Here is a 12582-nt window from a genome sequence, read left to right on the forward strand (position 1 = left end):
TTTTTCCAAACAGGGCCAGATAATGAACATTTTATGCCTTGTGAGTCCTATCCTATGGTCTGTGTCACAGCTATTCAGGCCTGCCATTATAGTGTGAAAACAGCCATAGATGATATATCAACAAACAAATGTGACTGTATTCCAGTAAAACTTTATTTACAAAAAGAGGTAGTTGGATTTGGCCCTTGGGCAGTATGCACCTCTATGCTAACAGAATAATTTACTCAGGCTTTTTATTCTTTATCTCTCTCTCTCTCTCTCTCTCTCTCTCTCCCTCTCCCTCTCCCTCTCCCTCCCCCCTCCCCCCCATCTTTCCCTCTCTTTCTTTCTTTTTCTCTCTCTGTCTCTTTATTTCTACAGAATCCCCTTTTCTTAGAACACTGTAAAGCAGGAATTGCTCTGATGGAGGGAGAGGGAGGAGACCCCAGAAGCATACCTGTTCACTTTCCCCTTTTTCTCAAAGTGGGCCCTAATGCTCTTCTTCAGAACACATTTTAATGCCATTTAACTACAGTGTTCCAGGGTCTGGGCTTGGGGCCTCTTAGGCATTGCCCTTGAATGAGTCGGTAATTCTCCCTGAGCCAACATGTACCTATACCCAAGGCATGGAAGTAGGAGGAGGCAGTGAGGAGCCTGAGATCCGGCCTGGATCTCCTCAGGGTCAAGGAGGGTTTCCTTTAATGCACTTCGTGGTCTCTCGCTTTCTCTGCAGGTTCCAGCCAGCCTGCTGAGGCCAAGACAAAGACCCAGAGCATGAGTCATCGATTAGGCATGTTCCGTACGCCCTCTGCCCAGATGAGGGGTCAGGGCCTCAGAAACCATAGAATCCACACCCACCTGATGGAGATGATGCTGCACTTGAAGCAGACCATAGAGAAGAACCTCATGCACCTAACGACCAGGCACCTGCAGCAGGACCTGGTGCTGGAGGAGCAGAGGCACAGTCAAGCCGCCAGCGAGCAGGAAGCCCTCCTGGGCCGCTTAATGTACCAGTTGGTCAACCTCCTACAGTCTGGCGCCATGGGTGGCCTAGGGCTCCAACCGTCTTGCCCTTCCCTGGACGTTAGGCGTGATGTCAGAGGTGGGCGATGGGCCCAGTCCTCCAGGCAGCCTGACTGGCCAGTTCACCAACTGAGTGATCCTGAAGCTACATTTGTCAGTCAGCACCTGTCCAGCCGTGGGATTGACATCTCTGCCTTATACCACTCCAGCTTCCAGGACTACAAGATCTACCAAAGAGACAAATACCACGAGGACAAGAACACCATGGTGAGGATGAGGGCAGGGGGAGACACCTATTCAAGGGCCCCAATCACTAGGGTTGACTGAGTCCTGTGCCAAGTACTGGGCTCTCTTACTCTTCTTAGCTCCATAAAGTAGACGCTATTGTCATCTTATAGATAAGGGAATGGGCACAGAAACAAGGTGACATGCCTAATAAAATTAAGAGCTGTGTCTGAGTCCCCTGCCTTCCAGTTCCCCCAGACTCCCACCACCCCTGCTCCCCCCCGCCCCCCCGCAGCCTGCTTTCCCTGAGTCCATGCTCTTCCCCACTAGGAGTCACTGTGGTCAAAGTGGTAAGCAGACATGCCCTCATGGAACTCAGTCTAGTGATGAATGTAGTCAGCCATTGGGGAAAGGAACATGAATAATAATTCTGAGTGTACAAGGGGTTGCCTGCTTTGGGTGGTCTAAGGTGTCTTAAAGACTAAATCAGCCAGCCATATGGTGGAGGTGGTGGGAGGGGGGACCTCTAGGTAGGAGGAACTACATGTGTGAAAGCTTCGTGGTGGGAAGGGCTGGGAGGGATAAGGGAAAGGCTAGGTTGGGGGAAATGAGTGCAGTGACGAGGCGTGGATGGGGGCAGGCCATTGTGAGGTGTTGGGATGGTATCCTAGGTGTTAGGGAGCCAACGAGAGACTTCCAGCAAGGGAGGTTCACTACAGCTCTCCAGCCAAAGGATGGAGGACAGTGCCTTCTTTTCTGTTTCTAGCTAAGTGATGTGTGGTCAATGGCCATCTGCTTCTCTGGGGACCAACTGAGCCCAGTATCTCCACTGGACTCTGAGGGACCATATCTCCTCCAATAAGTTGAAGGGCCCTCTCATGGAAGCAGAGATGGGTATGAGGCAGGTACTGGGTCAGGCAGGTGGGTTCTGCCCATCGCTGTGGTCACGTGGCTAGTAGGTTATTCAATCTTTCTGAGATTCACTCTCTTTAAATCATGTGCTAGGGTCTGGCACATGATAAGAACTCAACGACTGGTATCTGGTATATAAGTACTATGTGGCTCTGAAGGGGGAAACTTGCAAGCTGTAAGATTTTTGGGTCTGTGAAAGTTTTCTAGCACTTGAAGTTGTTAAACATGGATTGAACTGCCTCATGGGGCAGTGAGATTTCCATTTGAAATAACCTAGGATGAGTATTTACTAGAATGTTTAAGGAGGCCCATATAGGGCAGGGCAAATGGACTGATCTCAGATTCCTTCCATCTGCAGGGCTTCATTAACCTTGGACTCAGTGAGAATAAGCTCTGCCTAGATCTGATGACTGAACGGGTAAGCCAAGCCCTGTGCTATGCTGGGACCCACCATCAGGCCTAGTCCCACTAGAATGTTTCTTAGCAAGTGGTAGATACAGGAGTTGGACTTAGGAGTTTGGGGAAAGAAGGGAGAAAAGAGCTTCTAGAATAGCACATCTAACCTTCTGGCTTACTGACTGTGTTTGGAGGTGGGCTGTGGACGGGTATATGGTGGGTAGGCTGCCAAGGGAGCCTCTGGCCCTGTAGGGTCATCAGACACTCCCCAGTGATTCTCTATTTGTATAGTCTATGACAAGATGGGGCTTCCATTCATTAAGGGGCATGTTTCCCTGTTCGTCTTCTGTCAGGCCCTGTGTTGTAGGGCAAACACCCAGATGTGTCTGAGCCGTGGGATGAGGCCTGTTGGGCTTCCTTGGGCTGGCTGTCCTCATGCTCTGTTTGTCCACAGTTGAGTCAGAGTGATATGAACTACATTGAGGATGACTTGCTGCAATATCCTGATTGGAGAGGGCAACCATTGTAAGTAACTTCCAGATCTAAAGTCTCTTGGCCCCTAGACACCTGCTCTCATCCAGGGAAGGACCCAAAGCACCAGATTCTTGGTTGGCTACCTCCCTATTTCTTTGGGTAACAACTTCTACAAAATATCTAGAGTGAAACCTCATCAGGAGCCTGGTGTCATAGAAATAACACTGCCCTATAATTCAAAAGGCTTGATTTCTTGTCTCCACTCTCATACTTCTTGTCTGTGTCGCCTGGGGAGTTGATCGCCTCAGTCAGTAACCTGTAACATGAGGTTGGATTCCTTGCTCTTTGGAAAAGACTGTAGTCTAGATCCCGAATGAGGAAGGGCCCCTGGGCCTGGGCACCACAAAGTCTCTCTGGGTTTGTCCACAGCCTGCGAGAAGAGGTGGCCCGGTTCCTGACCTACTACTGCAAGGTACCTGACCAGCTTGATCCAGAAAATGTGAGTCAGTTTCCCACCCTCACTGCCCCTTGGTAGAGGGCTTTATTCTTGGGGGACTCTTTTGTATTTTCTAGAGTGAGTAGAGACCCTCAGGGCCAGGACAGAGGAAAGGCCAATGGATAAGGCCAGTGGATAACCAGATAAAGAGGTTCCTGATACCCGTCCTAGGGGGAGGGAGAGAAAAGGGCTAGACCTTCTTATATGGGGGATGGGTTTTGATTTCTGTCTTCTGTCCATCTTCAGGTAGTTGTTCTAAATGGCTGCTCCTCTGTATTCTCCACACTGGCCATGGTTCTTTGTGATCCAGGGGGTAAGTTAATGGGCTTTGCTTTCCCTCTGGGAAATAGCAGCACAATGGGCACTGGACCTTAGGGAAGAAGAATATCTTGACCCAAGGCCTTTCCCCTAAAGTACTGGGACTTCTACATTGATCAGAACATCTTCCTACTATTTCTGTAGTAGCGAGAGATTTGGGTCCCCATTTAATATGGAAGGAAAACGTGTGATGGTCCTCAGTGAGTTATGCTTTAGAAATGTGACAATGGGAGCCAATTCAGTATATTCTTAGCTGGGCTTCTGGACTCAACTCCAATACAGAGAGCCCTGGTAAACTGGCTCACAAGATAGATTTCCTATCCTCGTCCACCAAACAAACAAACAAACAAACAAACAAACAAAATACACACACACACACACAACCCCTCCCCCCCACCTGAACAAACAAACAAAAAACTAATTAGTTCTAGATCAAACAAGGCTGAGGGATCTGTTCTTGGTCTCCCTCCTAACAACACCCAAACAAGAGTCTCAGATCTTGATGAGCTCTGGCTGCATAGAAGGAAGTTACCAAGATGGCGGTTTCATTCAAAGGAGTGAGTCCTTGGTTTGCTCATCAATGAGGCCAAAGGAACGGGAAGAAAAGAACCCATGGGTTCACCAAGTCTAGGTAACCTGAGCCATGCAGAGAGATGAGCGCCCTCTCTGGGCACAGACCTCAGCCTCTTGTGTTCCTACTGGAGCTGGTAAGACTCAGTGGATGACTAGCATTTCACCTGTTAGCAAGCCTATTTTGGTTTGTAACCTGGATTCTGAGCCATTCATAGCAATATTCTTCCCCTTCTCCTTCTCTAGCATACCCCCAAAGAAGAAACTTCTCTAGTGTTCCCTAAATAACATTTATAAGAATGCAACTTTTATAGAGCCTGAGCCCAAAAGCAGTAAGCCCCAAGCAGGATGGATTGCCAAACTAACCTTCTCTGTCTATAGTGTTGCTGCTGGTCTAGGGGGCCTGGCGTGTTCTGACGGGGAGACCATGGACTGACGACTTTGTCTCCCTGTGCTTCCAGAGGCCTTTCTGATTCCTGCCCCCTTTTATGGTGGCTTCGCCTTTAGTGCCTGCCTGTATTCGAAAGTTGAGCTGATTCTTGTCCACCTGGACAGTGAGGTCAGAATGGGGACCCTTCCCCCTGCTTAGCCCACCTAGGCAATGGAAGGTCTCTAGGGCATTTAGAAGGTGTAGGGGAACTCTCTTTCCTCCTATATAAGTGACAGTGGGGGGAGATGGAGAAATTAGAGCAAAGAAGGCATGTGGGGCTGCAGCCCTGGGCATGAAGCGTTGTTCAGTGTCTGTGGGATGAGGAACTAAGGCTTAGAAGCTTTCCGGTAGGCAGTTCTCAGACAGCGTTTGTCTTCCAGGTCACAGATGCAAATCCCCATCCTTTCCAGCTCACTGTGGACAAGCTGGAGCAAGCTCTACTTGAGGCTAGGCTTACAGTAAGGAAGGACTTCTGTCTTCAGGGTGGGCACTGCTGTCCCTGAGAAGGGTTGAGGACTGAGACCCGGTACAACCTTCTCACCACGGTGGTGTGGGCTCCTTCGGAAGAAGGAGTGTCCCAGGGGCCATGTCCCCCTGGGAGCCCTGAGCCTTGTCTATGGCAGCCCCCAGAGCTCCTTCTGGGGCTGCATGTTCAAGATCCCACCTAAAGGAGCTGAGATCCCAATGAGGCCTTGGTTGGGTGTCGATAATGGGGCGTCCTGATGTGACCTTTAGCTGAACTTCAGGTAGATGTGTAGGACTTGTGTTCACTCAGTTATGGTTTTTTATATTTTTTTTTAGGGGAAAAAGGTCAGAGGCCTCATTCTAATCAACCCTCAGAATCCTTTGGGAGACGTCTACTCTCGAGACTCACTACAAGAATACCTGGAGTTTGCCAAGAGGTAAGAGTTCCACCCCTCAAGACTACACAAAGTCCCTTAACAATGTTCTGATCACTCACGGTCAAGAAGTCAGAACCAGACAAAACTTACTCCAATATTTTTACTGCACAGTATACTTTGCAAAGCTATGTAGAACTCACACTGAAATTGAAGGAAAAGGTGCCCACATGCTTCAACCCTACATTTTTGGGCCATTTTGCCTTTTTTCTTTTTTTTTCTTGCCCATGTATAGACACCTACATAACAATTATGATCTGGTTTTGTTGCTTTTCCAATTCTTGTTGTGTAGCCACTCTCTTCCAGCATCCATTTCCCAAACTACTTGGCCTGAGGTGCTGAGAAAGACAAACTTTCAGACCTTGTGGGGTGAAGATGTGTCCCCGGAGAACCTTCATGTCCCATTCCTACAAACATGTTGACATCCGCCATCTCTGGAGTTCTGAAATAGCCCTATTGTTTAGGGTACCTAATCTCCCATTTTCTAGAAGAAACACTTATTCAAATTTCATAACTCTAATCCAGACCAATTCATGGCAGAACAGGAGGACAAGAGGATGAACACTGGAAGTCCGTGGGCTGGAATTTGACAGAACTAGGTTCAAATCCCAGCTCTAGCATCTGCTGATTGAGGAAATGAACTATGTCTCAGAAACTGTTTCTTCATCTGTGAGATGGAGATACCACCACTGCTTCAGAGGGTTGTTGGGAAAATAAACAAGATGATGTGCATTAGCACTGAGCCCACCGAATGCCACTACTCAGTTCGGACCCTGGGTGGGAGCTCCCTGACCACACCAGATATAAAACTCTTTGGGACACCCAGCCCTCCTCGTTGGTCTCTGCTTTACAGTTGAAGGGTTAGATGTTCTCCTGAGTGTCTTTGGGTCCTCTTCCTTCCTACCCCTGAGCCAGGTCTAAAGACCCCTTCTGGTGGCCACCCCCCTTCTACCTTGCCATGCCGCTTGGAAGGGTTGGATGGGCTGCTGGAGCAGTAGGAGTATCTGATCTGTGTCCAGAGAAGACCATAAAAGAAAATGAGTTGAGATTGGAGAGCGCCTAGACATTCTCCTTCTTTTACCCAACCTGCAGGTACCACCTTCATGTAATTATAGATGAGATTTACATGCTGTCTGTGTTTGATGAATTCATCACATTCCACAGTGTTTTGAGCATGGAAAGGTGAGTTGGCCTCAGCTGTTGGGAATGAGAGCCAGGAGGTTCCTGCTTTTGCAGGGTGAGTTCATGTGCCATAAACTTTACCAGCTATGTGCTAGGAAAAGGGCTAAGTGCCACTGGGAGTGTGAAAATGAGCAAAGCATCATCTTTCCTCTCAAGTGTCTTTAAGTTTATTTATTTTGAGAGAGAGGATGTGAGTGGGGGAGGGGAAGAGAGAGGGAGAGCAAGAATCCCAAGCAGGCTCCACGCTGTCAGCACAGAGCCTGATGTAGAGCCTGAACTCATGAACTGTGAGATCATAACCAGACCTGAAATCCAGAGTTGGATGCTTAATCGACTGAGCCCCTCAGGTGCCCCCCAGGTGTGTTTTTTAAATGCCATTTTGTACATGAGATAACTTGACAGCATGGTAGAAAGGTTACTGTCAACATAAAGCCCTACAGAAGGTCAGGGAGGAACTTCTTGATAAGCAGTACACAGGGAGAGAATAGAAATAGGGGGAAACTTTTAAAAAAATTTTTATTTTGAGAGAGATTGAGTGAGCACGAGCAGGGGAGGGGCAGAGAGAGAGGGAGAGAGAGAGAATCCCAAGCAGGCTTGGTGCTGATAGCACAGAGCCAAATGCAGGGCTTGATCTCATGAACCATGAGACCATGACTTGAGCTGAAATCAAGAGTTGGATGCTTAACTGACTGAGTCACCCAGACGCCCCTAAGGCAAAACTTTCTTAAGGATAGTATATGGCCCTAAGATAGGATCCCAGCAGCCAAAGCAAGGCAAGGGCATGCCCAGCAGAAGGAACAGCTTCACCAAAAATGGGACAATAAGAAATAGGTGAGCACATTTTAGAAACAATGGGTGGCCCATATGTGTGAAGAGCTAACTGCTAAAAAGGTGGCTTTGGACCAGCTATAGGAAGGCCACCAGACAGGCTGAGGGTCCTGGACTTCGTTCAGTGGGCGCTTGGGGGTTGTCCCATCTAGTTCGCCAGTGATACCTGTTGTTGATTTCTTGGCTTAACTGGGGCAACTGTTTCTTGAACTTTGGGCCCTGTAGGCCTTTTTGTGTAGGAAGGACCTCAAGTCCATTTTCCCCTTCTTACCCGCATTGACCCCAAGTCTTCATTCTTCACATACTTCTTCATAACCATGATTGTACTGTCTCCTCTCCAGTTTGCCTGACCCCAACAGGACCCATGTGATCTGGGGCACCAGTAAGGTGAGCCCCAGCTTCCTGTCTTTGGGTAGGAAAGGAAAGGGAGCCAGGAGGTGGGCAGACCAAGTATTCCTTCCCTTACTTCTTTTCCTCTAGGATTTCGGCATCTCTGGCTTCCGCTTTGGTGTTCTCTACACCCACAACAGGGAGGTGGCCTCTGCTGTGAGCTCTTTTGGCTACCTCCATGGCATTTCTGGCATTGCCCAGCATAAGTTGTGCCAGCTGCTCCAGGACAGAGGTACTGAGTCCCATCCCGGGCTGGGATCTTGGCTAGACTCCATGGCCATGGGGATTCCTGGGTCTGCTTGGGCCTCTGATGTATGCCTAAAACACTGAGACTCTGTTTGCTGTCTTGGGCTCAGTGGTGGCAGGACAGGAAGTTTTGAAGAAGGGCAGGATGTGGCTCTGATAGTGTAGTAGGGCAGAGATGGAAGACGGAGCTGCTGGTCTGAAACGTAGATGGACCTTGTGTCTAACTGGGAGCTCATGCTCTGCCTGGACAGGGATAGTCAAATTGTACTCTAAGGCTTGAAAGCCCAAAATTCACCTTTATGTGGAGGTCAGTTTTCCCTCCCCAGTGCCCTGCTTGCTTTAGGCAAAGCTTACAAAGAAATGCCATGACTCCTTGAATATGACTTGACTTCATCATCTAAGGTGGCCAAAGGAGGGCTGCCATTTGGGCAAGTTGGTGTGGCTAGATCTATGGCACCTCGATTCAACTTCCTCCGTGGATCACAAGTGAATACTGGCTTCAGAGGAAACACCCCCCACCCCCTCTGTCTAATGCCATGGCCCAAACTTAGATAAGGCCCTCTCTCTTTAATTCCCTATAACAGTACAGATGTCAGGCTGGAGGATTTAAATTAAAAGCTGGTATATAATGTTACAAATGAATGTAATTCAATAATCTGGTTTAGAGACACTGTCTTTCAGCTTTGGCAGGGGGAAAGGGGTAGATAGGAGAAATCCAAGCAGATAGCTCTGGTGGATGGTGCCAGGCCCTTTTGATATTTGGCAGAAACCAGGTTCCTAGCCCCTCGAACACTAGTTCTCAGCCTTCGACACATGGGAACTGTCTGGGGAGCTTAAATGCTGATATATGGGTGTTCTCCCCCAAGATTCTGATTTAGATGATCTAGAGCTATAACCTGGGCATTAGGACTTTTAAAAGCTCCCCAAGCATATCTAGGTTTCTCAAAGTCTGCTGCGTGAGGCTCTGAGGCAGGAGGTAAGGAGGGCTCTGATTATCTGCTACTTGCCCAGTTGACAATAGGAGCATCAACCTTACTTAGGGGGTACCCTGACTCTTTGTATCAGGGGTATAAATCCAAATAGAACATCCCTACCAGACTATTGAGAAGCCTGATATCTCTACCCCGGCTCTAGGTAAGTGGTGGGTGTGTTGGGGATAAAGGTCATCAAATATAATACAGAGTCAGTCTTGAATAGGAACAGCTGGCACAAAGCCCAGGTAGGGAGCCTTGGGTAAGGATCCCTCTGGCAGATCTCTGCCACAAGCCCTGTGACAGCGGTCTTTCCCCACCCATCCAGAGTGGATTGACAAAGTATACCTGCCCACCTACCGCTCCCGGCTGCAGATAGCTCACGGATACATGACCAAGAAGTTGGAGGCATTAGGGATCCCTTTTCTCAACCGTGGCTCTGGCCTCTACATCTGGATGAACTTGAAAATGGTGAGCTCTGGGATGAGGCCCAGTGCCGTTGGGCAGACCTACCGGATGGGTCCTGGGCTCAGCTCTGTCCTTCTGCCTGCCCTAGTACCTGGATCCGTGCACCTTTGAGGAAGAGCTGCTCCTGCATCGCCGCTTCCTGGACAACAAGCTGATATTGTCCCGTGGCAGGACCTACATGTGCAAGGAGCCCGGCTGGTTCCGTATCACCTTTGCGGATAAGCCCCTCCTGCTAAAACAAGGTGAATGGTCCTGACCTCCAAATCCTGGCACCCTTCAAAGATGCCTCACCAACTCCTCTGTCGCCCGATTCCTGAATCTTCCTGTTTTTGGCCTTTAGCAGCCGATAGCGCTAGCCCTCCTATACCATCTGTTCCATTTTCCGTTTTTTTTTTTTTTTTTAAGTCTATTTTGAGAGAGACAGCGCGAGTGGGGGAGAGGCAGAGAGGGAAAGAGTGAGAATCCCAGGCAGGCTCTGCACTGTCAGCACAGCAGAGCCTGACTTGGGGCTCGAACTCATGAAACCTTGAGATCATGACCTGAGCCGAAACCAAGAGTTGGATGCTTAGCCATCTGAGACACCCAGGTGCACCCCACTTTCCTATCTCCTATTTCCCAAGCTCCTTTGCAAACAGGAACAGATAGGCACTTGAAGGACACTGCGCCCTTTGGGTATCTGTTCTGTGCATGCATTGAGCAGGGCAATGGGACTATCAGCTAATCAAAAGCGGTGCACTGCCCTTGTGCAGCCGTGGTTTGGTAGGTGAGACAGACGGAGGACCATGGAGGTCCCTGTACATTATGCTGTGGTGTTTCAGATTCTCCTCTGAAGGTTATAGAGAACATGACCTTTATTTCACCAACTTTTTTATTGCATCTCTCCACATACCAGACACTCTTCTACCTGCTGGGAATAGGAGTGTTAACGAGAGAACGTTTATGTTACAGAAACATCTTTTAGAGCATGGGCTGAGCCAAAGGACACTAGAGGCAGATAGAAACCCTGATGAGGACAAAGCCATAAGCCAGGTTACAGGATCGGAGATATGAAGGTGTCTGGCAGGTGGATGCTGTGATAACGAAGCTTAGCAAGAGACCCTGGGGAGGCGGCAGGTAGACTGGGAAATCTGTCCCAAAGAAGGGAGGATTGAACTTCAGCATCCCTGAACAAGGGGCTCTGTGGTGGTCTGCCATGATCTAGGGATGTCTGGAACCCACCCGCAAGCCCATTAAGTCTTCATGTCTCTGTCCCCATTTGGACCCTCTAGCCATGCACCGGTTCTATCAGGTGCTCTCGGAGCAGAAGCAGGATCTGATCGTGAAGCAACTGGAGAATGCAGAGAGAGAGTAAGTGGGCTGCCACCAGTCACATGCTCAGGGCATCCCTGACATCAGCGTCTGGTCCAGAAGGCTGAGGGTTTTGGCCTGATGCTGTGACAGAGCCGACAAGGGGCTCTTCCAGGAATGGGCTCATCTGACCCAATCATCAATTTTCTCAAGCTGAGCATCTGTCGTTTTGGAAGCGTTGCACCTTTTTAGTCTTTGCTAGCCATTGTGTGCCTATGTGGAATGCTTTTATAGAGTTTGGGGTGGGAGCTTTCGGGGTCCCTATTTTGATGGTTTTACTTTTGTATTTAGTATCTAATAAATTTAATCTTCTCTTAAACTCTAGGCCTATTTTATTTCTTTACATTCTTTTGTATCATCTTTGGGGGATTTTTTTTTTTTTTTGGTCCTTTTTAAATTCTAAGGCAGGTTATATGTGAAGAATACTGCATGGGGAAGGTCAGAAAGGAGGAAAAAAAGCGATCTCTAATTGACAGAGCACGTTCTAGCTGTCAGGATCCTATGAGACACTGCATCCCATGAGATCAGGCCCACCTCACACCTGAGTGGGTAAGTGCAGGGTGGGGGCAAAATACCAGACGTCCCTTCTTCCAAATAGGAGTTCTTTCCATTTGCGCCCCGTTCAAGAGGCTTTTAAAATGAATCTCTGGCGATGAGCCTGGGATCTCCCAGTTTCATATCGAGTGTTTTCAGCTGTTGGAATCACATCACCTGGGAGTTGCTCTGTAAAGCTCTTGGATATCTGCACTCTAGTTGGGGGATTGATGCTGTGAAACCGGCACAGCAGGGACTACCACATTTTGTAGAGGACAGAAGAGCTTTTAGCTCCAATTGATAGCTTTGGTCGGTCACTTGGGTTTGTGATCATCCTCCCTCTCTTGGGTCCAGAGTTGGTGGTTCTTGTTCTTCAATGACAATCTTTCTTCTTCTTCTTCTTCTTCTTCTTCTTCTTCTTCTTCTTCTTCTTCTTTTTCTAATCATCAAAAAATAGCATGCCAACAAATCCTGATTCTTCAGTTTTTTTTTTTTTTTTTTTTTAAGAGAAATTGACTAATAAGGTAATGGACAAGGGGGAGTTCACTGTATGAATGAGGGAGCTCACAGGACCAGAGAGAAGATGAAGATCAGAACCACAAGTGCTCTCGGGATCTCTCTAAGGGACCTAATAGCGAGTCTCATCAGCACACTGTGCTGGGGCAAAAGGGGTGGTGACTTCCATGGAAGGGGTAGACTATTTCTGTCTTCATTTCCACTCAAGATTTGAATGGTTGTAGGGGCGCCTGGGTGGCGCAGTCGGTTAAGCATCCGACTTCAGCCAGGTCACGATCTCGCGGTCCGTGAGTTCGAGCCCCGCGTCGGGCTCTGGGCTGATGGCTCAGAGCCTGGAGCCTATTTCCGATTCTGTGTCTCCCTCTCTCTCTGCCCCTC

General features: G+C 48.6%; 1 protein-coding gene across 1 annotated transcript in view; it reads left to right on the forward strand.

Annotated features, from left to right (window-relative positions):
- The window catches only part of ACCSL (1-aminocyclopropane-1-carboxylate synthase homolog (inactive) like), a 54189-nt gene extending 42716 nt beyond the window's left edge, over window positions 1-11473 (forward strand). The window contains exons 2-15 of the mRNA XM_045485036.1: window positions 713-1269; window positions 2498-2557; window positions 2990-3060; window positions 3439-3508; window positions 3752-3818; window positions 4855-4952; window positions 5204-5281; window positions 5625-5725; window positions 6815-6904; window positions 8074-8119; window positions 8213-8354; window positions 9668-9810; window positions 9896-10049; window positions 11076-11473. Of these exons, the coding sequence (XP_045340992.1) occupies window positions 754-1269; window positions 2498-2557; window positions 2990-3060; window positions 3439-3508; window positions 3752-3818; window positions 4855-4952; window positions 5204-5281; window positions 5625-5725; window positions 6815-6904; window positions 8074-8119; window positions 8213-8354; window positions 9668-9810; window positions 9896-10049; window positions 11076-11158 (1719 nt within the window). The 5' untranslated portion in view covers window positions 713-753 and the 3' untranslated portion in view covers window positions 11159-11473. The remainder of the gene's footprint in view (window positions 1-712; window positions 1270-2497; window positions 2558-2989; window positions 3061-3438; window positions 3509-3751; window positions 3819-4854; window positions 4953-5203; window positions 5282-5624; window positions 5726-6814; window positions 6905-8073; window positions 8120-8212; window positions 8355-9667; window positions 9811-9895; window positions 10050-11075) is intronic.
- The last annotated feature ends 1109 nt before the right edge of the window (window positions 11474-12582 follow it).

This window comes from Leopardus geoffroyi, chromosome D1, assembly GCF_018350155.1.
Source record: "Leopardus geoffroyi isolate Oge1 chromosome D1, O.geoffroyi_Oge1_pat1.0, whole genome shotgun sequence".
In the NCBI taxonomy this organism is placed as follows: Eukaryota; Metazoa; Chordata; class Mammalia; order Carnivora; family Felidae; genus Leopardus; species Leopardus geoffroyi.